This window comes from Heloderma suspectum, chromosome 17, assembly GCF_057233095.1.
Source record: "Heloderma suspectum isolate Gila_16-S chromosome 17, 16-S_ref, whole genome shotgun sequence".
NCBI classification, from domain to species: Eukaryota; Metazoa; Chordata; class Lepidosauria; order Squamata; family Helodermatidae; genus Heloderma; species Heloderma suspectum.
This window is the reverse complement of record NC_139474.1, coordinates 10,630,746-10,651,426: the sequence shown is the minus strand read 5'-3', so window position 1 is coordinate 10,651,426 and position 20,681 is coordinate 10,630,746. Positions and strand designations below refer to the sequence as shown.

Here is a 20,681-nt window from a genome sequence, read left to right as displayed (position 1 = left end):
GGCTGACCGTGTCCTCCGTTTTGCTCTGGAGCAATAATTTCCTCCCAAAACATCGGTCACTTTATGCTGCAATCTCATTCTATCCCTATCACCAAATATTCCAGGGACTTTAGCCACACTTCTGGCTGGAAACAGGCCTCCAGGGACAGATCCGAGGAGAGCGGGGAGCTGCTTGTGCCAGCGGAACGAGGTTTATCACTACTTTCTTTAGCTGCTGGATGAAGTGTTTTTGTAGATCTCTCCCCTACACCCTTAAAACACACAGAGCTGGAAAGCAAGGGGTTGTAAACACCATGTGAGCATATGCTGTAGTTCTATTCCTTTACACAGACCCCTTCCAGCACCCCTTTTTGCCCCACTCTCCTTTTCTCTCAGGGCTGGTCCCAGCCTGCAATCTATCCCCCTTCCCCCAAACCCCAATTTCTTTCTCACCTTACGTGTGCGTCACACAATCGCTAGCTATTGCCAATGGTATGTAGTAATTTATTCTATTTATGGAGTCCTCTCTTGCAGTAGATGCCGCTGCCACTGCCTTGACCTCTTGCCCTGATCCCCCCATTTTTGATAAACTGATTTTTAAAAAATAAAAATCCATGGATTAAAGAATGAGCTGTCCTTTTTGGTTAGCGCTGTCGGCTCCCCCCCTCTATGATTTCCACTCATCCAACAGGCCAGGCAGGAAGTCAACAGGCTTGGCTTTTGTTTTGGTAGAGTGGTAGGATGGGCATCACCTGTTGAATTTCTTTCTGCACATTAAAAGGACCACTGCTCTAAGTTGTCTGCAGGAGTGAGGTGCAGATATTCTGCATCTCAAGGGTCTTATCACAAACCTTCCATTTTACAGCAAACCCTACTTACCTTAAAGTCTCTACCATTAGGTCCTTCCTGCACAGTTGCCATGTTAGCACTGTGCTTCATAGAGGCTTGTGGGATGTGTTCCAGAGAAGACACGGGCTAGGCCTGGCTGGAGAATGGGCTGTAGGGAGCAGACCGAATATGGTCATGCATCATTCTAAGAATTTGGAATGCCGCTCCCAAGGCTTGCTTAGCAGTGGAAAAAGCTTCGAGTGAAACTATACCGCCATTTTTGGCCACACCCCTTTTGCCTCCAGCCCCGCCCACCACTGGCATGCGGCCCCCAAGAGCCTCTCTGTGATGGCATTCAGGCCCCTGGCTGAAAAGGTGGTACTGCACCCCTGCAGTGAAATGTAGATAAGGCAGGCAACTGTTATCTGGAAAATGCTGCTGTCGGCATTTGTCTTGCAAGATAGTCTGAGAGAGACAGTGAAACTGTGGTCTGGCATTCCGAGGCTAAGCAGGCCTGAGCCTTGGGCCTGAGCCTTGGGCCCATGCGCGCGCCTCCTTTCCTCTCCTTGCACAACGGGAGGAAGCAGGCAGCTGCCATTCTGCAGTTTGATGGCTGGCTTGACTGAGAAAACCGTGGGTTTGAACAAACCACCGTCCCTCCTGTTTGGCCATAATGGGAAACTCTGGTTTGTGCCAGACTGCTCACCTCTGCTCGGCAAACGGGGTCGGGGGAGAGAGGGAGTTAGAAAAGGGGGTTGGGGAGGGTTGGCAGAGGGGTGGGAAGACGCATGCTACCCCTGGCGTGCAGCCCCGGGCAGATTATCCCGGAGGCAAAAGGTTCTTGAGGGGAAACGGTGCTCCCCTGCCCACTCACACCCCTGTGCTAAACCCTTGATTAGTTTTATGCCTGGAGCGGACCCGAGTCCTCAACCCTCGTGTCCTCCTTCGTCCGGTCACGGCACAGGCCAGTCAAAAAGTAATCCCAGTCAACCCCAGCAGTAGGGCTCGTGGAGTTTTTTATTAGCCATCGATGCAGCAGTGAGCTGTGCACAGGCATTAATAGGGGACAGGAAACAGACAGCAGGGACCCCCCCTCCCCTCGGGATACGGCAGGGCCGAAGCGGCCTGCAGAGTGCATCAGACCCTGTGTCTTGGGACAGGGGAGGAACACCAGGGCAATATCCGGAATGCTGCTGCTGCTGGGGAAGGGGGAAGGACAGAGGTCAGCCCCTGCCCAGGTTAACCTCTTTGCAAGCGTGACAGCACACATTCATGTGCCAATCATTGTTCGGAAAGCTTGATCCAGCTGGTGCTTGCTGGATGGCACAGAGAGACAAGTACCTGTCCTCATGAAGGCAGATGAGCGGGAGGAGGAGGAGATGCCCTGTTCCAGGACAGGGTGGGGCTTTTTGCCTTCCCCTGCTCCTGTTCTAAGAAACAGCAAGAGAAAGCAGACTTTTCAGACCCAGGTCGGCCCGAGGCAACTGGCCCTCCTCTTGAAGACCAACCGGTCCAGGTCTCGCCATTTTTTAAAAGTCCTTGAATCCCCCCGATTCTGGGAAGCTAGCAGGGTGGGAACTGAGCCATCATCAGCCGGAGGAGAGGAACGATTGGGCACAGGGATCTCAAATAGCGGAGAAGAGGAGCCCTCCCTCAGGAGACGTGGCCGAGAAGCTTGGCCACTGCGGTCCGGCCGCTGGAGATGCAGTCGTTGACCGAGACGCCCTCGTAGGAGGCCCCAACCAGGCTCAAAGGCAGCTTCTGCTGCTCTAGGTAAGCGGCTGCGCTCTCTGAGAGAGACAGAGAGAGAGAGACAGAGAGAGAGAGAAGGTGCAGGAAACCAGTTGGTAAATCTTGTGGGCCAACGGGAGGCAGGCACAAATTGATGCTTCTTCACCCAATGGATACTGGTGGGCTACCTGTTTTGGTACAGGTAGCCCACCAGTAGAAATGTAACATGTTCCTACATGTTTTGGCCTACAACTCCCACGATCCCACACCATTGGCCATGCTGGCTGTGGCTGATGGGAGTTAGGAGTGGGCTCCTTGCTGCCCTCTACCTGTTTTGTCCTACAGCCTCTGTGATCCCTCAGCACTGGCCAAGCTGGCTACGGCTGATGGGAGTTGTGGAGCCTGGACTAACCTCCCAGATGTGAGGCTGCCCTAGACCGCTCCACCTAACCTGGATTCATCTCCTACAACCGGCCGGCAGCGGCTCTCCAAGGCTTCTCTGCTGCCTGAAATCCTTTTATGATGCCACAGATCCAACCTGAAACCTTCTGCACACACAGGAGCTCTACCCTCACGCTACGTCTTCTCCCCACCTTCCCAAATAGTTTGTGGTGGAGGGAAGGGGACCAGGAAGCACCTTACCCAACCTACCTATGTGTTTCCAGTGGCCAAGGGTGTACTGAGGGATGCATGCCTGCAGAGACGGAAAGGAGAAAAGGATCAGCCACTCCTAAAATCTTTCAGCCCGCTCAACATGAGCATTAAAAACTGGCATTCAAAGCCAAGTGGCAAAGGCTGGAATGCCTTGTATTCTATTTGTATGCATGTGAATTTCTCCCAGCCCTTCTAAGGCAGAAAGCAGGCGTCCCCAACCTGGTGCCCGCCAGATGCTTTGGACTACAACTCCCAGCATTCATAACTATTGGCCGTGCTGGCTGGGGCTGATGGGAGCCGAAGTCCCAAACATCTGGAAGTTGGGGAGGGCTGGAATAAGGCCATGAGACAACAGTTAAAATGCACAACGTCATAACGAAACAGGGCTCAACACAAAGCACAACAAGAGACAGACTTGGCAGACATCCATGTTTTTTAAACCATCAACTATTTTAAATTGCAATACTTTTAGGCATCGTCTGGGATGCCGTAGTCGCAAACCTGGCATTGAGCCGCTTAATGCTCCCTTCCAACTCTATGAACTAGCTGGCAAGGCAAAACCCTGGTAGAATAAAAATGTCTTCTCTTGCCCATGGAGCAGGTCATCAGAGAGGGGCCTTGAGCCTCGAGGGGCAGAGAGCCCCACAATATGGGTGCAGCAACCGAGGAGGCCCTATCGCTTGTCCCCACGTTCTTTCTGTCTGGGTGACGGGATCAGCAGCAGTCCACTCCGACACCGTGGTTCCGAAGACAACGGTCAAAGCACCCTGGGCAACAGCAGCTACCAAGATCTCCAGCCACTTCCTCGAACGTGACGGGAACCGCGTGTCTGGCTAGAAAGACAGAGAACTAAACGAGATGAGAAGACCTCTCCCTCTCCGGCCTGCAGCTCAAGAGAACGTACCTTCTGTACCTTGACAATGGCGCGAGATGGCTCGGCCGATACCCCAAGGTGTGTTTTGACAGCCGCCTGGGCTCGGCTCAGCAAGGCAGCGTGGGAGACTGTGTCTGGGTCACCAAAACCTGACGTGAACCACGCGCCACCCAGCATCACCTGAAAAGAAGGGGGAAAACACAGGAAGCTGCCTTTCTCCCAGGTCATATTGGTCTACTGAGCCCAAGGCTGGCCCGCAGGGGGTCCCAAACCAGATGGCCAGGCCCCCTTCCCCTGGCCGCATCTCCTTTCCAACAACTGATCTCTTGGAGTGGTTTCCCGGGTTTTGCACATTCCCCCCGCCCCCCAATACTAAAAGGCTTGAAACGCCTCTCCTGGGGCTTAGTTACAGGCAGGAAGTGCTTTATGTTAAAATATGCTGCTAGTTTGGGTATTTTGCCCACCACAGCAGTGCAGCCCCTGCGAGCTTCTCCAAAACAGAAATCAGCCCTCAGGTTGAAAGAGGTTCGATACCCCTGATGTAGCTCAGTATCGTCCACCCTGACTGGTGGTGGTTCTCCAGGGCCTTGGGCAGAGACGGGTCTTTCCCATGACCTGCTCCAGGGCCAGCCCTACCATGAGGCAGAGTGAGGCAGCTGCCTCAGGCAGAGATTTCAAAGGACAGCAAACTGTTAGCTATTTGGTTTGGAAATATTGCATTTTTACTGCTAGAGCCAAGGAAAGGCGCTTGTGGGATTTTCTGCCCAAATAACATGCCTGGCTTTGCATCCAGGCACCTTGACCCGGGCGGGCGGGGACGTCATTGGCTGTGGCCCTGACCTGCTCCCTGATCTTTTTTTAAATGGGAGATGCTGGAGATTGAATGCAGGACCTTCTTCAAGCAAAGCTTGCTTCTTTCTAGAGTACCTTTTAAGGCAAAGCCCTCACAACACGGCATACATTAAAAAACCCACACACGATACAATATCGTATTTCAGTAAAAGTAACCGCTCAAAACAGTGGTCGAAAACAATTCACGGGCCAGAAACACACCATTGTAAAGGAACAATTTGGTTTGAAGCCAGCAGCACTACAACTCAGGGATGGCGAACCTCTGGTCCATGGTAGATCAATATCCAATCACTGATGAGAGGTAAGAGCGTAGTTTCCCGCTCACTGCTAGAGAAAGGGTGTCTTTTCTGTGCATGGAGAGGTACAGAGCTGCTCTCTGAAGAGAGAAAGGAACCCCTATGATATCAGGGGGCAGGGCTTCGGGAGAAGGGGCCCACCCCAGACATAATCTATGTGTGCGTGCGTGTGAACGGGAACCAAATCCAGTTCTGGGGGCCAGAATAGTTCCCGACCTCTGCTATAAACCTACAAGAAAAAGCCACCCCAAATACATGGGTTTTTAAGCCCCACTTAAATTTCTGAACAGATGGGGCCATATGCAAATCACTTAGCCATAAACGTGGGGCCACTGCTGAGAAGACCCTGTCTCTTGTGCCTGCCAACCTGATCAGTGTTACTGGCAGGCCTGCAAGAAGGGCCTCCGTAGCAGATCTCTGTGCCTGGGCAAGCTCACAAGGGTGAAGAGGGATCTTCAAAATAACCTGAACCCAAGCTGCTTCTGGCTTTAAAACAGGGGTGTTCATTCACCTTCTTTCAGCCTGAGGGCCAAATTCCATTTCAGAGAAGCTCTTGGGGGCAGCATTTCCATGATGGGTGGCTCCAAAGGCAAAAAAGGCGGAGCAAAACACTGCAGACACAGTGTGTGGGGAAGGGAATGCTCCCAACGTTTTTGTGACTAGCCACGCACCCCAACAGCAGCCATTTTGTGGTTGTGCCCACGCCACTGTCTGAAAATTCCAAGTGCACTCACAGGCTCTACATTAAGCTATCTTTAGTACACAGACTTACAGCAGAGAGGAAAAAAAGTCAGGACACTTTCCTCCCATGCCCTGCCACCACCACCACTCCAGTTCTTACCGTCAGGCGAGTGCCAGTTCCGCTGGATCCATCCTGTTCAGGAAAGGCAACCGAGTCGTAAACAATGCCTAGCAAGGAACTGTCCTCAAAGGAAGGTACCAAATGCCCGAACCCCTGGAGGAAGGAGAGGACAGGAATATGCATCATACCATGCGCGTTTTGAGGGATTTTATTTCTGTCTTGCTCTACCCTAAAGATTTGGGGAGGAAGAACCATATAAAGCATGACAGCCAAAAATTCAACAGGTAAAGCCTTGCCCCTCCCAATTACTACCTCTCTGTAAACATGATCCTCTCCCCCCCTCCCCCCCCCAACTCAACTGATACCCTTGACAGGGGAGAATCTCTCTCGATTTCCTGGCAGCTCTGTGTTTTGGGGAGGTGGCCTCCAGAGGCCTTCTTACCATGACGGGGAGGTCCATGCGTTCATACTGCAGGTTCACCACCCCCACAGAAACAGCCTGGATGGCTAGCAGCTCTTGGGCAAGTGGTTCAGCCCATCTGGGGAGCAACGCAGCAAGAGCTGGAAGCAGAGGTGAGAAAAGGCAAGTGAGGATGTCATCCTGGAGGGGAATCTGGGGCTCTGCAGGACGATGTTCGTCTCAGGGCCTCCCCTGGTCTTGTTCCTAGTGTCTACAACTGGGATCTGCAACAAACTGTTGCAGTGCAGCATGCTTCCCTTAAGGGTGCCCACCAGCCAGTCAGCTATGCCCTTTCCCAAAACACTCCATTGCATTCCTCCTCTGGCGCAGTTTCCTTCCCCCAACCCCAACAAGCTCTCAGTATCCTGTGCCCATGACGTGCATGCTCAGTCCTCATCTGGCTGTTCTGGGGTGTATTTCCTCCTCCTCAGGGTTCTTCTATCTAAAGATGGTTGGTACTTCCGCAAACTCTGGGGTCACCCTGAGCCGACTGATACCTCCCCTGAAACCTGCGTGGAAGGTGCAGCTTTGGCCACCTAGAGTTCGGCACTCGGAGAACTGAGTTTGCTCTTTGTACACAGGCTACACAGTTGGGAAGATTGTAGGTAATCACATCCAACCCTAGAAGAGCCCCACTTAAAGCAGCATTTCCTCCACACCCCGAAACAGAGGAGTCAGCCCTCCTACCTTTGGCCGGCACAGCGCTGATGACGTGCTCTGCCTCCACGCTGCCGCCCTCGAGTGCGATCTAAAGCGAGAAAAGCACTATCAGCGTTAACTTTGCTCCTGCCAAGGCTGTGACCCCTTCACTCTGGTTTGGTGGCTTTCCTGGCTTCTGTGCCGCTTCTTCCCCATTCTAAAAGGTTGAAACGCCTCTCCTAAGGCTGCGTCCCTGGCAGGAAGAGCTTCAAGCTCAAACTGGCCCAACCCCCTTTGCCTCTGGCCCCGCCCAGAACCAGTATGTGGCCCCCGAGCGCTTCTCTCAGACAGAATGCGGCCCTCAGGCTGAAAGAGGTTCCACACCCGGCACAGAAGCATCTGAAGGTCTCGGCAGAGACACATCTCAGGAGCCACCGTGCTGGCTCAGATGTAAGGTTTGTCCAGCCCCAGTGTGGCCCACTTCTCGCTGGCATGTATGTGTTTATGTTCCCCCTCTGCTGTACCATGTCAGAGCGCTCAAGTCACTGAATGTTTTGCCGTGCAAAATATTCCCCGCACATAGAAATTTAGCATGGTGCCAGCCTAGCCCCCCCAGATAGGCTAGAGCCTATTTGCAGAGTTTACCTACCTACCTACCTACCTACCTACCTACCTATCTATCTAGGACCATTCATCCCTGCCAGTCCCCACCTGGAATCTGAGACAGTGCAGCCCACTTCTGTAGGATAGATGCCATGGACCAGACATCTCTTAAGCTCTCTCCAACGAGACATTCAACCCCCCACAAATTCCCAGCTCCGACTTGCACAGAGAATCTGCTTCCATCTCTGAAAAGCTCTGCAGACCCACTGGTTTTTGTCTTCCTGTGGTGGAGGAGTGGGAAACTTGTGACCTTCCAAATATTTTGGCCTACAATTCCCATTGGCCCCAGCCAGCATAGCCCATGCTAAGGAATCATGGGAGTTGTAGGCCGAAACATTTGGAGGGATGCAAGGTATTTGTTTATTTTTATTTACAGCATTTATATACCACTCCACGTCTAAACAGATTCTGGAGCAGTGAACAATAAAGATAAAATGAGAAGAGAAATAAAACACCATGATTAAAAAATATTTTTAAAAACAGTGCCGATAAAAAAACTGACTGGTCAGTCAAGGAAGGCTTCCTGGAATAAAGATGTTTTCAGGAGACGCTGGAAACAGCACCGTGTTGGCGCTTGCCTGACCTCCAGAGACGGAGTTCCAGAGAAAGGGGGCCACCACCATGAAGGCTCTTCCCTGCGTAGACGCCAATCAGGCCACAGAACCTGTTGCAGAACCACCTGTTGCCCACCCCTGCCCCAAATCCGCCCCGCCTGCCTTTCTCAATTTCTCAGGCCTTCTCCGTTCTCACCCGCCAGAAACCAGACGCCGTTCTCTCCAGCTGCCTCACAGGGGTGTCGCAGTGGATTGCCACCCCACGCTGCTTCAAGAAGTCCCCCAAGGCTTCGGGGAGGGACTGCATGCCATTGCGCAGAGACCACTGGCTCCAGCGCTCTTCCCGGGCCCTTCGGATCAGCGGAGAGTCCACAGCGACGCTTTTCCCTAGCAGAAAAGGCAGTTGAGAGGCAGAGGACCTTTCCTCCTTTTTCTAACCATGGGTGTGCATTCTTTCCTCCCCACCTCAGGAATGCTTGGTAGGGTGCTGCCTTTTGGGGGCAGGGGTCCTGCTAGAAAACAACAGCGGTGCAGCAGGCAGACACCCAACAGGTGACACTCCTTGCCTCTCTAACACAAGTAGCATCTTTTTAATGTGGATTTTGGATTGGGGGAGTATTATTGTATGTCATCTTGAGAGCTTTAAGGTTAGGGTGGTTAATTACATTTTAGAAATAAGCCTTAGAAAAAGGCGAAGCAGTCTAAAAATTCTGCAGTTTGCTCCATTTGAATAATTCATAGAGATAATAGGATTAGGTTATTCTCAGTGTACCATTCAGATGTGGGGGCGGGAGAAGGAGCACACTACCCTGCCTACTGCTTGCTGGGGAACATGGGAAATGGCCTAGTCCTCACTTGGGGCAGGGGTGTAAACCTCTGTCTGGGTTGTGCCACTTCAGGTTGAGAACCCTATGATGGAAAATTCCTTCATACCCAAAAAATAATAATAATTTCTGTGTATAGAAATCTAGCATGACAGGAAGAAATGACCCTGATATTCTAGATTTCTATGTGCAGGGAGTTTTTCTTGTCTTTTTTTAACCTTTGCATTAAACTTTGTACTTAACATGCATCCAAACTTGCCAAAAGTACAATGTGTTGGATCCAGACTTAAGTCATGCTTACAGCAGATCCACTGAAATCAGTAGGACCTAAGCAAGTCATGAGTAAGTCCCATCAATTTCAATGTTCCTCCCTAGGGAACTCCGCCATGCCCCCTCTGTAATGAGCTTCCGCCACGCATTAAAAACGTGGTTGTTCAGGCAGGCATTTGGGGTGGGTTAGGGTATTTTTAGAAATATGATGTTTTTAACGTAGAATTTTATTGTTTTAAACTGTTTCAATTATTGTACATCGCCCAGAGTGGCTGGGTGACCAGCCAGATGGGTGATGAATGAATGAATGAATGAATGAATAAATAAATAAATAAAATAAAATGAGTCTACTCTATGAATGAGTAAGTCTGGATCCAACTCACTATATTAAACGCATGTCAAGGTGTTAAAACGTCAATACTATTCCAGAAAGCTGCAAGCCTTGATTAGTTTTCTGTATACCCTAATCAGTCATGTGATCCCCCCCTTTCTCCGGTATGTCTGATGAACATCAGCTTCTCCGGCTCTGCAATATACCACATTTCCACCCCACCCCCCCGCACCCATCCCCAAAAATTGCAACAGGATTTAATTTCCAGTACCTAAAAAGAGAACAGATTTCTAGCCCTTAAGGCTAAGTTTGGAAGGATGCAGGTGACCTTAATTGTTGGGAGCTTGTTCTACAGAAGAGCACTCCAGATCAGTGGAGCGTGTCCACCTTTAGTCTAAGGTGGTAGAGTCCAGACACGGACTGAGGTGGTAGAGTCCAGACACAGACTGACCACCTCAAGAAGAACGCGGTTGAACTCTCCTCCCGCCTTGCCTGCCACTTTCCTTTAAGGCCTCACCTCCACCCAGGGCCATGCCCAAGATGACAGAACGGTGCGTCCGCTCAGCCTGGAACAGCGCCGGGAAACAGGAGCGGACACTCAGCGCTCGGCAGTCTCCGGCAAACACCCCTCGGCACAGGCTGTCGATGACCATGTCAGCCAGCTGAGGAGAAGAACAACAAGGCAGTCAAGGCAACAAAATGGGAGCTCCCCATACCCACCCCGATGGGTTGCCATTTTTTTATGTGTACAGTAACTCTGCTCCTTTGTGGACCTTTTATTCCAGGAATGGCTTATCCTGACAGTGCAGGGTGGGGTGGGAAGAGCAGCGTAGACCTTCCTTCTCGCAGGCTCTGTGTGGAGTCGATAAGGGCAGACAACTGCCGTCCCGCCCTCCGCTTGCTTCTCCTTCCCCCCCAGCGCCCAGCGAAATAATGCCAGCAAAATATAAACTCCCCTGCTTTGAAGATGAACCCTTCCCTTGCCTCCCTCCCCAAATTAGGGCCTATGACGTTTCTCCTTTTGGCCTATGCCCTCTTAGCCCCCACCCAGCACGGAGAAAAGGAAGCCGCCAAAACCCTTCTGAGCTTGCCAAAGCAATATTCAGCCACTGAAATTTCTGCCTTCCAGACTGCTCTTAAAGGCACAGGGGCAGACTGAGGCAAAAAAGCTGTCAAGCTGAGGCAGAAGACGGCAACACTTTTAAAATGGTCTCTTCTCCTTGTTTGCCTTCTCCTGCCATGGGGGCGTGGGGGGAGGATGTATTTATTTATCACATTTCTATCCAGCCTTTTCCTCGAAAGGAGCCTGAGGCAGTGTACATGGACCTCCTCCTGTCCATATTATCCTCACAACGACCCTGTGAGGCAGCTTAGACTGAGAGAGTCAGGGACTGGCCCAAAGTCACCCAGTGAGCTTTATGGCTGAGTGGGGAGTGGAACCCGGGTCTCCTGAGCCCCAGTCCAATACTCTAACCACTAGACCACACTGCCTCTCCCACTGCTAACGGCTTCCCCCCAGGCCCCCCCCCACTCTCTAGCCCTACTTCTATGCCTTTAAAAGTAGCCTGGCATGTAGAAATGCAGCAGGTGAAGATTTTCCTGGCAAGAAGATCAGAAATGTTTCGGCTGCATCATCTCTGCGCGGCAGGCAGAGGCACAGTGCCGGGGCAGTGGGGAGGGGGGATGTGCCAACCTTGTCTCTCAGAAGAAGGCAATGGGGTTGTTGCTTTTTTGCAGGGGCGGGTGTTATGGTCTTTTAGACAGGCCAGGCACGGAACATGGGGCGAGTACCTCTTGGCCAAAGCGTCGCCTCACGAAGGCGTGGACGGTCTCATCCGTTTCGGAGCCACGAGGGGCCGTTAGCTCTCTCAATCCGCTCCAAACCAGAGGACGGCTGAAAGGAGACACGGTCCGGACAATGCCTCTGGAAATCACCAAGAAAACAGAACAGAGAAACATCATTTTCTAGTACTAATTAAGAAGAATGGGTTTACTCACCATTCAGTGGGATTTTTGAAAAATTAACGTACCCAATACCGGAAGGGAGTTTATGCAGCATCCCACCAATGTACAGGTAGCGGTTCTTGGATGCCGGGTGGTCACCAGGGACTGGAAGCACGTCTCCTTCAAGTCCAAGTTCAGAGACCTAGAGAAGAATCATGACCCTGTTACACTTAACTATGATGCAAAATTATTCATTTATTACATTTCTGTCCTGCCTTTTTGTTCTCTCCCAAGCAACCTAAGGCAGCTTACGTAGTCCTCTGCCTCCTCACAACAACACAAACAACAGCTTTTGTTTCATGTCACTTGGACACCACAATGCCTCTTTAATAAGGGTTTGTCTAAGTTGGCTAATTACTGGAGGTGTAACGCAGCTAATGCTTCTTTTAGGGTGCAATCCTATGCATGTTTAGACAGAAGGAAGTCCTACAACCCACAGCCAGCATGCTGGGGAATGCTGGGAGTCCTAGGACTTCCTTCTGTCTACACATGCATAGGATTGCGCCCTTAAGCACATGTTTGGGCAATGCCCAGTAGTTGTCCATTTGGGGGAGGAGCTCATTATAGGGATAAATTTTGTATTGGGACCCTCCTTAATATTTACTGATGTACATGCACTTTTGAATTATCGACCTGCTGCCTGTAAGTTAACACATGGTCAGTGCAAATGGATTCCCTGTGCACTTTTGATAGCTAAAAAACTGATATTACAACATTGGAAGGATAAAAATCTCACCTCCTCTAATGCAATGGATTGAGGACCTTACAATGCTTTCAGCATTTGAACGGGTGGTATATAGATGCCACCTGCAAATGGACATTTATTTGGATATTTGGTCTGCTTTTGTTGAAGTTTATGTATAGTTCTTAGACAGCTGTATTTTCATACACACACACGCGCGCGCACACACACACACACACACACACACACTATATGTATGCATTGAAACTGATATATTCAAATCTATGTAGCTGCATTTTTTCTTTGTTTTTTCTCTTTCTTTTGTTGAAATTTTAGAATAAGAAGTAAGTAAAAAACAAAATGAAACCCTGTGATGCAGGTTAGACTTAGTGACTGGCCCAAAGTTACTCAGTAAGCTTCATGGTAAAGCAGGGACTAGAACTCGGATCTCCCAAGTCCCCGTCCAACAGTCTAACCACTACAACACACTGGCAACAAATTGACAGTGCCTTAATTTTAAAACAACTGTTTATTACAGTAATAGATGGTTTATAGGGGTGCTTTTGTTGTTTGTTTTTCCCCCAGCAACATGGATTCAAACCAATGCAACCTGCTGAACTGAAGTAGATGCAGAATATTTGAATGGGAGGATACAACAGAAAAGTGAGAAACAACATACAATGGTTTGCAGACTGCTGGGTTTGGATCTGGGCAGCCAACACTACCCCAGGAGTCACACACATGCAGCTAAGTGGGGCAGGCAGGAAAAAAGCAAGTCACTAGTAGCAGAAAGCAAGCTGTCGGCAGCTACAGCTAAGTTGCGGGAGAGGTAAAGAAGCATGGGGTAAACAGACAGAGCGGATATGAAGTAAATCACTGTTTTCCAGTGTAAGGCAAGCTAATTCTGCTTGAGAACGGGGAGTGGCTGGTTTCACATGGAACTCACCAGACTTATGATAACTAGTATTCATCTCTAGTCAAGAGTCTATATTTTTTCCCATAGTCAATATCGCCTGTTGCTTCATCAATGACGTAGTCCCATAGCTGGGTGGATCTCGCCAATCACGTCTTGATTCCCGCTCCACACGCCCCCTCTTCCTCCTTCCCAACGTACCATAAGAAGGGTGTTCTTTCCCACATCCCCAGCAGGCCGGACCCCCCTGGGCCCATGTTCAAAAACTGCCCCGTCCTCCGTGCGCGTGGAATGGATCCATCCACCCAGGCGGTTGCTGCTTTCTAAAAGGATTATCTGGATGGAGGAGAGAGAGAGAGAGAGAGAGACCAAATGGGATCTGTTCAGCCCCATCTTCATCAGGATTGCTGTCATCATATTTCTTTCTATTTCCAGTCTTCATGTGGTGAGTGCCGATCATTATGCAAGCAAAACAGCCCCACCCATGTGCAAGAGGGAAGTATCACCAGGCTTCAGGGAATCCCAAGGTTTGGAGAAGAAGATCTTTAGAAAAAAACCTCTAAAGGGTATGTGTGTGGGAATCTAAACATGCTTCATGGCCGTGGAATGCTACTGAGAGACACTGAGGAGGAAGAACAGAACATGGGGGTGGGAGGGGATCATAATGGAGTATCCTGAACACGACCAGTTCATGCTGCAATGTTTTGTTGCAGTCCCTTGTGTCTTGTTTAATCAAACTGCTGCTTAAAAAAAATTGGGTCTTAATGACAGTTACGTTACTCCAAAGGGCACACAGTTTGATGGGCAAGCAACTAAGGTTGAGAAGAATGCAAAGATTTCAAGGCCGACACATTGGTTCGAGTTGCCACGGCCTGGACTATTTGGTGTTGTTCCAATGAAATACGTATTGCTTTCGATCGATAGGTGTTTGTCATCTTGCGATGGCTTTGGTCACACACACACCCCAACCAAAGCATGGCCAGGTTTGGAGGTCAGGGCAGCCCTGTTTTGCTTTGCCCTTGCCCTTTTGTGAGCAAGAGCAGTCCACAGATGGGCGAACTCTCACCTTGGGTGCCTGGGGACTTCTGGCCAGGTAATAGCAGGCTGCAAGACCGCTCACCCCTCCACCAAGGACAGCCACTGTCCGCTGCATCAGAAATCTTGAAATAACAATAATGATAATGATATTGCATCCTTCTTCTACGGAGATCAGGAAGGTATATATCAAGAGTGCAGAACCTCACACACGGGGGCCAATTCTGGCCCTTCAGGGTCCCCCAGAAGGCCACGCCCCTTGTCCTGGCCCCACCCCCTTTCTCCCAATGACCAATCATTTAGTGGTTTCCTGGCTTTTGTGCAGGAATTCTAAAAGGCTGAAATGCCTCTCCTAAGGCTTTGTTGCTGGCAGTAAAAGCTTTAAGCTAAAACAGGCTGGTATTTTGGGGGGGGGGGTTGGCTGCACCCCTTTTGCGGTTGGCCATGCCCACCAGGGAAGTGCGGGCCCAAGAGCTTCTCTGAAATGAAATTTGGTCCTCAGGCTGAAAGAGGTTCTGCACCCCTGGTATACATAGTCCATCCTTTTACTCTAACGATAACCCTGTGAGGTAGGTTAAGCCAGGAGATAGCAACCAACACCAAGACATGCGGTGAGCTCTGTGGCCAAAGGAGGATTTGAACCTGGGGTCTCGCCACTCTTAGTCCAACACCTAACTGGCTCTGGGGGTGGGCGGGGGGTGAAGAGGCAGCAGAGACCACAACCTGCTCCTCTCACTGACTTTCTCTGCCTGGGAAGGTCAACTAACCTCCCCCGCCCCTCATTTCACCCCAACGCACATCGACTTTAGTTGAGCATTTCCACCCCGCCACTCTGAATCGCCATCCTCTGCTACGATTTCCCCACCCCATACAAAAGACTGCACCCAAGTTGTACTCCAAATGCGTCCAGGTTAGCCTCCGTTTCATGGCTGCCATGGCTAAGACAGGTAGCAACGCATTCCTTCTGCCGTCGCAGCACAGGCAGGAAGACTTGGGGGTAGGAGGGGAAAAGAAACACAGCTGGTGAAGCAATCTCATAAGGAGCCCGCAAAAGCAGTAAATGCTCAACTAGCCTACGTCAAGCGAGTTCAAGAGATTGCACAAAGCCTCCTGCCCCCAAATACCCCCACCAACAGCAATCCCTGTAGCCTCCCTCCCCCCACTTCAAAGGGAGGCTACTATTTTGTACCCAATCCTCTTATCCCACACAACACCTTCCTGGTGCAATCCACAGACCCCTCTGCCCCACACGCAACCTGCCCCTTATCCAGACAATAGCCAACCTCATCCCTCTGTGCCCCCCCAAACCTGCACAGCCCTTCCCAGGCCCAGAAATGCCTCTGGGGTGCCACCAAAACCAAAGCTGCCCCCCTCCAACGGTGAAAACGAACCTAAGAAGAGTCCTGCTGGATCAGACCAAGGGTCCATCTAGCCCAGCATTCCGGCCACACAGTGGCCAGCTAGCTGTCTGTGGGAAACTCACAAGCACAACAAGAGCGCGACAGCACCCTCCCGCCCCAAGTTCCCCAGCAGCTGGCGTGCAGAGGCACACTGCCTCTGATGCTGGAGGCAGCACACGGCCGTGAGGGCTAGTGGCCATCGATAGCCTTCCCCTCCAGGAATTTGCCCAATCCCGTTTTAACGCCATCCAAAGCGGTGGCCATCCCGACGCCGTGCGGATGTCAGCTCCGCGGTGTAACTACATGCGCTGCGTGAAGACGCCCTTCCTCTGATCCATCCCGAATCCCCCCCAGTCAGCTTCATGGGACGACCCCTTTGGGCTCCGGCATTATGCGAGCGGGAGGAAAACGTCTCCCTCTCCCCTGTCTCCACACCAGGCATAGTCTTGCACCCCTCTACCGTGTCTCCCTGACTTGCCTTTTTATGAGTTTAACAGTCCCAGACACAACCTGTCCCTGTTACCTCGCCAAGCTAAGCTTAATGCACGCTAACCTCGCAAGGGTGCCTCCTTTGCTCGCTTCGCAATCACCCCTGCGTCCTTTGGGCTGCCCCCGCCACCCCATGGCCCCACATCTCCTCTCTCACGCGTTCTGGCCGCATTCACACGAACACGCCCCAGCGCAAAGCACGCGCGCCCCTCGCCGCCCACTCCCGGCCCTGCAGCGCCGCGCCCACCCCGTCTCCGATGCCCCGCATCGAGCCTGTCTCTTCCTGCACAGCTGAGCTTAGGACTCCTCCCTCTCCACCTGGGATTGGCTCATAAGGTTAATGACGTATGGTCCAAGGGGCTGGCCGAGTCGCCTCCAATCAAGCGCCGCGCGGGCGGGGGGCGGAGCCAAAAGGACGGTGAAGGCGGGGCGAGCGGAACGTTGGGCAAGCATACGGCGTGAGACTTCTTGCGCCTAGCATAGTGGGCGGGGCCTCGTAGTAGCTCCACCCAGCGCAGCTCCCTCTGTCTTTTTCAAAAGTCACGTACAGACTTCAGGATTACAAAGCTCAGTGCTTCATTTTGAAAGCAAATCCGTGAAAGCGAGCCCTGCTTTCAAAGGCCTCCTCCTCCAGACAGAACTCCTGTGCCTTCCACAATCACGTGGCAGGGAGAAATTCAACAGGTTGAGATTCAACAGGGTAAGGTGAAGAACACAGCGCACGGTTAAACTGTGGAACTCGCTGCCGCAAGAGGGAGTGATGGCCACCAGTTTGGATGGCTTTAAAAGGGGGTTAGGCAAATTCCTGGAAGGCTATCAGTGGCTACTAGTCCTGATGATTTTGTGCTCCCTCCGGTACCACAGGCAATCTGACTATGTACACCATTTGCTGGGGAACATGGGTGAGAGGGTGCCGTTGCACTCCTGTCCTGCTGGTGGGTTTCCTGTGGGCAGCTGGCTGGCCACTGTGTGAGCAGAATGCTGGACTAGGTGGACCCTCGGTCTGATCCAGCGTGGCTGTCACGTTCTTATGTTGTACACACTCACTTTCTCTCTGCCCTGGAGAACTGCACCCAACTGCATTGCTGCCTGTCACAGCACGTGTGTGCTTTTAGAAATTAACATAGAAGGCTCCTATACTGTAGAAAAATAGAGCCAGTGCATTGGCTAAGAGATGGAGCAAAGAATCAGGCTGTTGCCAGTCTGGATCCCAACTCTGCCATGAACGCTTCAAGTGGCCTTAGACAAGCCACTCACTCTCTGCCTCACCCCTTCCATCTGCAACATGGGGGGATAATCACACCCATTTACCTAACAGGGTTGTTGTAAGGGTTGGAACTAGCTAATGCCCATGAAGCGCTTCAAACACTTGAGAAGCACGGTACAAATGTTATGTATTAACACATATGCATCTCCTTTCCTTTCTCTCCTGCATTATATAAGAAGCTGTATTTTAGCTCAGGCAGATAATACATCTGACACACACCACAGAGAGGGTTACTTTTTATAAACACACCAGAGAGTTTGAGCAGAGTCAGAGAAGAAACTCAGAGGGATACGCACACCCCAAGACTGGAGCTTCCTTCATCCCAAGTGAGCTAAGGCACTAATTGGGCCCTGGCAAGATTAAGCCCAGCAACAAACAGCAACCCATTTCTCAAAGCAGAGTTGCGCAGGAGTCAGCCATCCTTCATTCTGCTAGCAAAAAGACACCAAGGCTTTTGTCTTCTAGCTAGGATTGGCAGCAGAAATCAAGACAAAAGTGTGTTGCACTACAATTCCCATCATGAGCATGCTGTTTGGGGGATGGAAATCGCCCTCCAGATGTGTCAGAAGACACCAAGTTAGGGAGGGAAGATCTTCCCATATTTTCCTGCCCATGCCCTGAGATAGTCACCTGAGGCCCTGCTCTGAGCACCCCGACACTGAGCTTTGGTGAGTGGCTACTTCTGAGCAGGCCTTTCCTACAGTGGCTCCCCAGTCCCTAGAGAGGTCTGCCTGGCGCCAACTTTATTAACCTTTCAACACCAGGCAAAGACCTTTTTATTCTCCCAGCCTTTTAAAAAGTATTTTTAAACTGCTGCTTGCCGGATTTGTAATGCTGAATGCTGCATTTTAAGTCTGTTTTTCGGCACTCCGTTATTTCTCTCTTCTAAATGCCAAATGTTGTGTTGCTGCTTTTAAAACAATGTTTTTTAACATGCTTTATCGTTGGTGTAATTGTCTTGGCTTTAATTAAGTTCATCACCAAGAGCTTTGGCGATAGGAAGACTCATAAACTGAATATGCACAGAGACATGTATAGGTATGCATATGCACACACAATTGATGGAATTTGCTGTCGTAAGTGGGGACGGCCTTGTAGGCAGTGTATTTCTGCCTGCCAGCAGGTGGGGAACAAGCAGCAGCAAAGGCCTCCTGCCTTACTTCGGGGCTTCCTTGAAAGCACTTGGCTGGCCACTTGGGCGACACGATGTTGGGGCTCGATTGTTTTCTTCCAGCAGGACTCTGCTTGTGCTCCTACCAAGTCAGTCCCTTGGCCCAGCTAATTCAATATTGTCTACACCAGGGGTGGATCACTTGAGGCCCTCTAGTTTTGGCCTACAACTCCCATCAACCCTAGGCAGCATAGCCAATGGTGAGGAATTATGGGAGTTGTGGGCCAAAATACCTGGAAGGCCACATATTGCTCACCCCTGGCTAAATAGGCTTTGGTTCTTATTTCATGGGTAATTCTCCTCCCACCAGGGCTGGCCCAAGGTATATTGCGGCCGGAGGCAAAGAACAAGACGGTGCCCCTCCCATTATACTCTTTCTTCAATACTGACAATGGAACCGCCTCCTCCGCTGCACCTGAAGGCAGCCGGTTAGCTTAGGGGGCACCGGGCAGGGTGCTTGGCACTCAGCTCTTTCCTTCAAGACCTTGCTGCTGCCTCCCAGCATCTGCCACATGAGGTGACCACCTCACTCTACCTAATGGTAGGGCCGGCCCTGCTTCCCAGCCCCCTCTGCACGTGCTTGGATGCACGCTGCTCCAAGGGCCAGAATATTGTAGTGTATTTCTCCCGCAGAGAGTTGTTACTTATGAAAAAAGCCTTTCAAAAGTACCAAAAGCGTTCCCCTTTTGTGAGCACCCCACCCCACCAAGACCCCACTCCCCCAACAAGAAGCAAGACAAAAAGGTGTTTTTTAGTAAATTTATTCACACAAAAAGTTTCAACCGCTTCATTTTTCTCTCATCATCTATGTACAAACCCATCATTATGTACAAAGTCACACAGTCGTTAAAATCAGTAGTGGTTGCCACAGTCTCTGACCAAGGGGTGAGCACACATTATTTCCCCTGAGGGCTGGGAGGGGGACAGACGAACAGACAAGGGAGGCCCCCCCACTTCTCCTCACACATGCATCCCCCTCTCACACTCCCACACTCACACACACTCTCTCTGGCCTCACCCTGCACCCCCAATCCTTCCATGGGGCAAGCATTTCTCCCCCATCCTGCCTTAAGACCTGGTGAACTTTAAAAAAAAAACACAGATGAAAAAAGAAAACCTGGGTATGTATGTAGCAGGTGGACGACCCAGGTCACTCTCAGAAACAAACCCCACACAGTGTCGTTTGTTTTATCCTTTTTTTGTCACTGTCTTTTTTCAGATTTATTTTAAAAGACCCGAGCACCAGTCTCTGAGGTAAGAGGGCAGCAGGCCAAAGTGTGGGGCTCAATACTTTTACTGTTTCTTCCAGTACATGTCGTCCAGCTCGTAGAAAAGGACGTAGCCCTCGCTTGATGGGACCTGGTTCTCGCTGATGGGAGAGACCCTGTCAAAGAGAGAACGGGAAGGGGGAGGAAGAAAACATCAGAACAGACAGATTTGCCCGCTCACCTATGGTGTGAGCAATTTCTTCCAGGCACATAAGCAGGTCCTTTCTTGTCCACGGCACACTACCATGTTGAATATTTTTCAGGCTTGGTAGGAAGCATTTTGTTTGCCCGGTCCCACTGAAGGTACACACTTATTTGCATTCAATTTTGATAACACTCATGGCTGCTTTTCTATATTAAAATCCGGAAACAACACAGGACACATCTATTGAGAAAATCTCAATCAAAACTGGGACAGAACTAACGTGACCACAGATTCAAAAGCAGCATCAAGATATTAACTTTAAAAAAGATCCCATGCAGCCACCATTAAAACCCGATAGCCTGCCGAACACAGGTAGGTCTTCAATGCCCACTTGAACACCAGAAGGGGAGAGACCTGGCAGGGCCTTCCCACGTTTTAGGGGCCACAACAGAAGAGGCCTCACCTTGTGTGCTCACCTGTCGTACCTCTTACAGCAAGGGGACACAGGACAGGTTCATAGAGCCCAGAGACCAGGCTGGTTCATAGAGGA

General features: G+C 50.8%; 2 protein-coding genes across 24 annotated transcripts in view; both read right to left on the bottom strand.

Annotated features, from left to right (window-relative positions):
• Nucleotides 1–1,806: 1,806 nt before the first annotated feature.
• PPOX (protoporphyrinogen oxidase) lies at nucleotides 1,807–16,569 on the bottom strand. 22 transcript variants are annotated; one of them, XR_014786253.1, is made up of 14 exons: nucleotides 16,528–16,569; nucleotides 14,423–14,516; nucleotides 13,558–13,692; nucleotides 11,788–11,903; nucleotides 11,549–11,681; nucleotides 10,275–10,419; nucleotides 8,529–8,719; nucleotides 7,164–7,224; nucleotides 6,459–6,577; nucleotides 6,056–6,169; nucleotides 4,097–4,246; nucleotides 3,783–4,025; nucleotides 3,190–3,232; nucleotides 1,807–2,597 (listed from the first exon to the last, which is right to left on the bottom strand). XR_014786253.1 is itself a non-coding variant. In XM_084823765.1 (14 exons), exons 3-14 carry the CDS (start codon nucleotides 14,507–14,509, stop codon nucleotides 2,461–2,463), a joined length of 1,431 nt encoding a protein of 476 aa, XP_084679891.1. In that variant the 5' UTR covers nucleotides 14,510–14,516; nucleotides 15,276–15,381; nucleotides 16,528–16,569; the 3' UTR covers nucleotides 1,807–2,460. The 22 variants fall into 22 exon arrangements, 15 of the variants coding, with proteins under 15 accessions (XP_084679891.1, XP_084679884.1, XP_084679890.1 ...); XR_014786254.1 differs by having other exon boundaries at nucleotides 4,106–4,246; XR_014786251.1 differs by lacking the exon at nucleotides 16,528–16,569 and adding an exon at nucleotides 15,287–15,512 and having other exon boundaries at nucleotides 3,783–4,041.
• Nucleotides 16,570–19,471: 2,902 nt separating this feature from the next.
• The window catches only part of USP21 (ubiquitin specific peptidase 21), a 32,229-nt gene continuing 31,019 nt past the window's right edge, over nucleotides 19,472–20,681 (bottom strand). For both annotated transcript variants that reach the window (XM_084823749.1, XM_084823748.1), the window contains one exon: nucleotides 19,472–20,102. In XM_084823749.1, coding sequence (XP_084679875.1) covers nucleotides 20,012–20,102 — 91 coding nt within the window. In that variant the 3' untranslated portion in view covers nucleotides 19,472–20,011. The remainder of the gene's footprint in view (nucleotides 20,103–20,681) is intronic.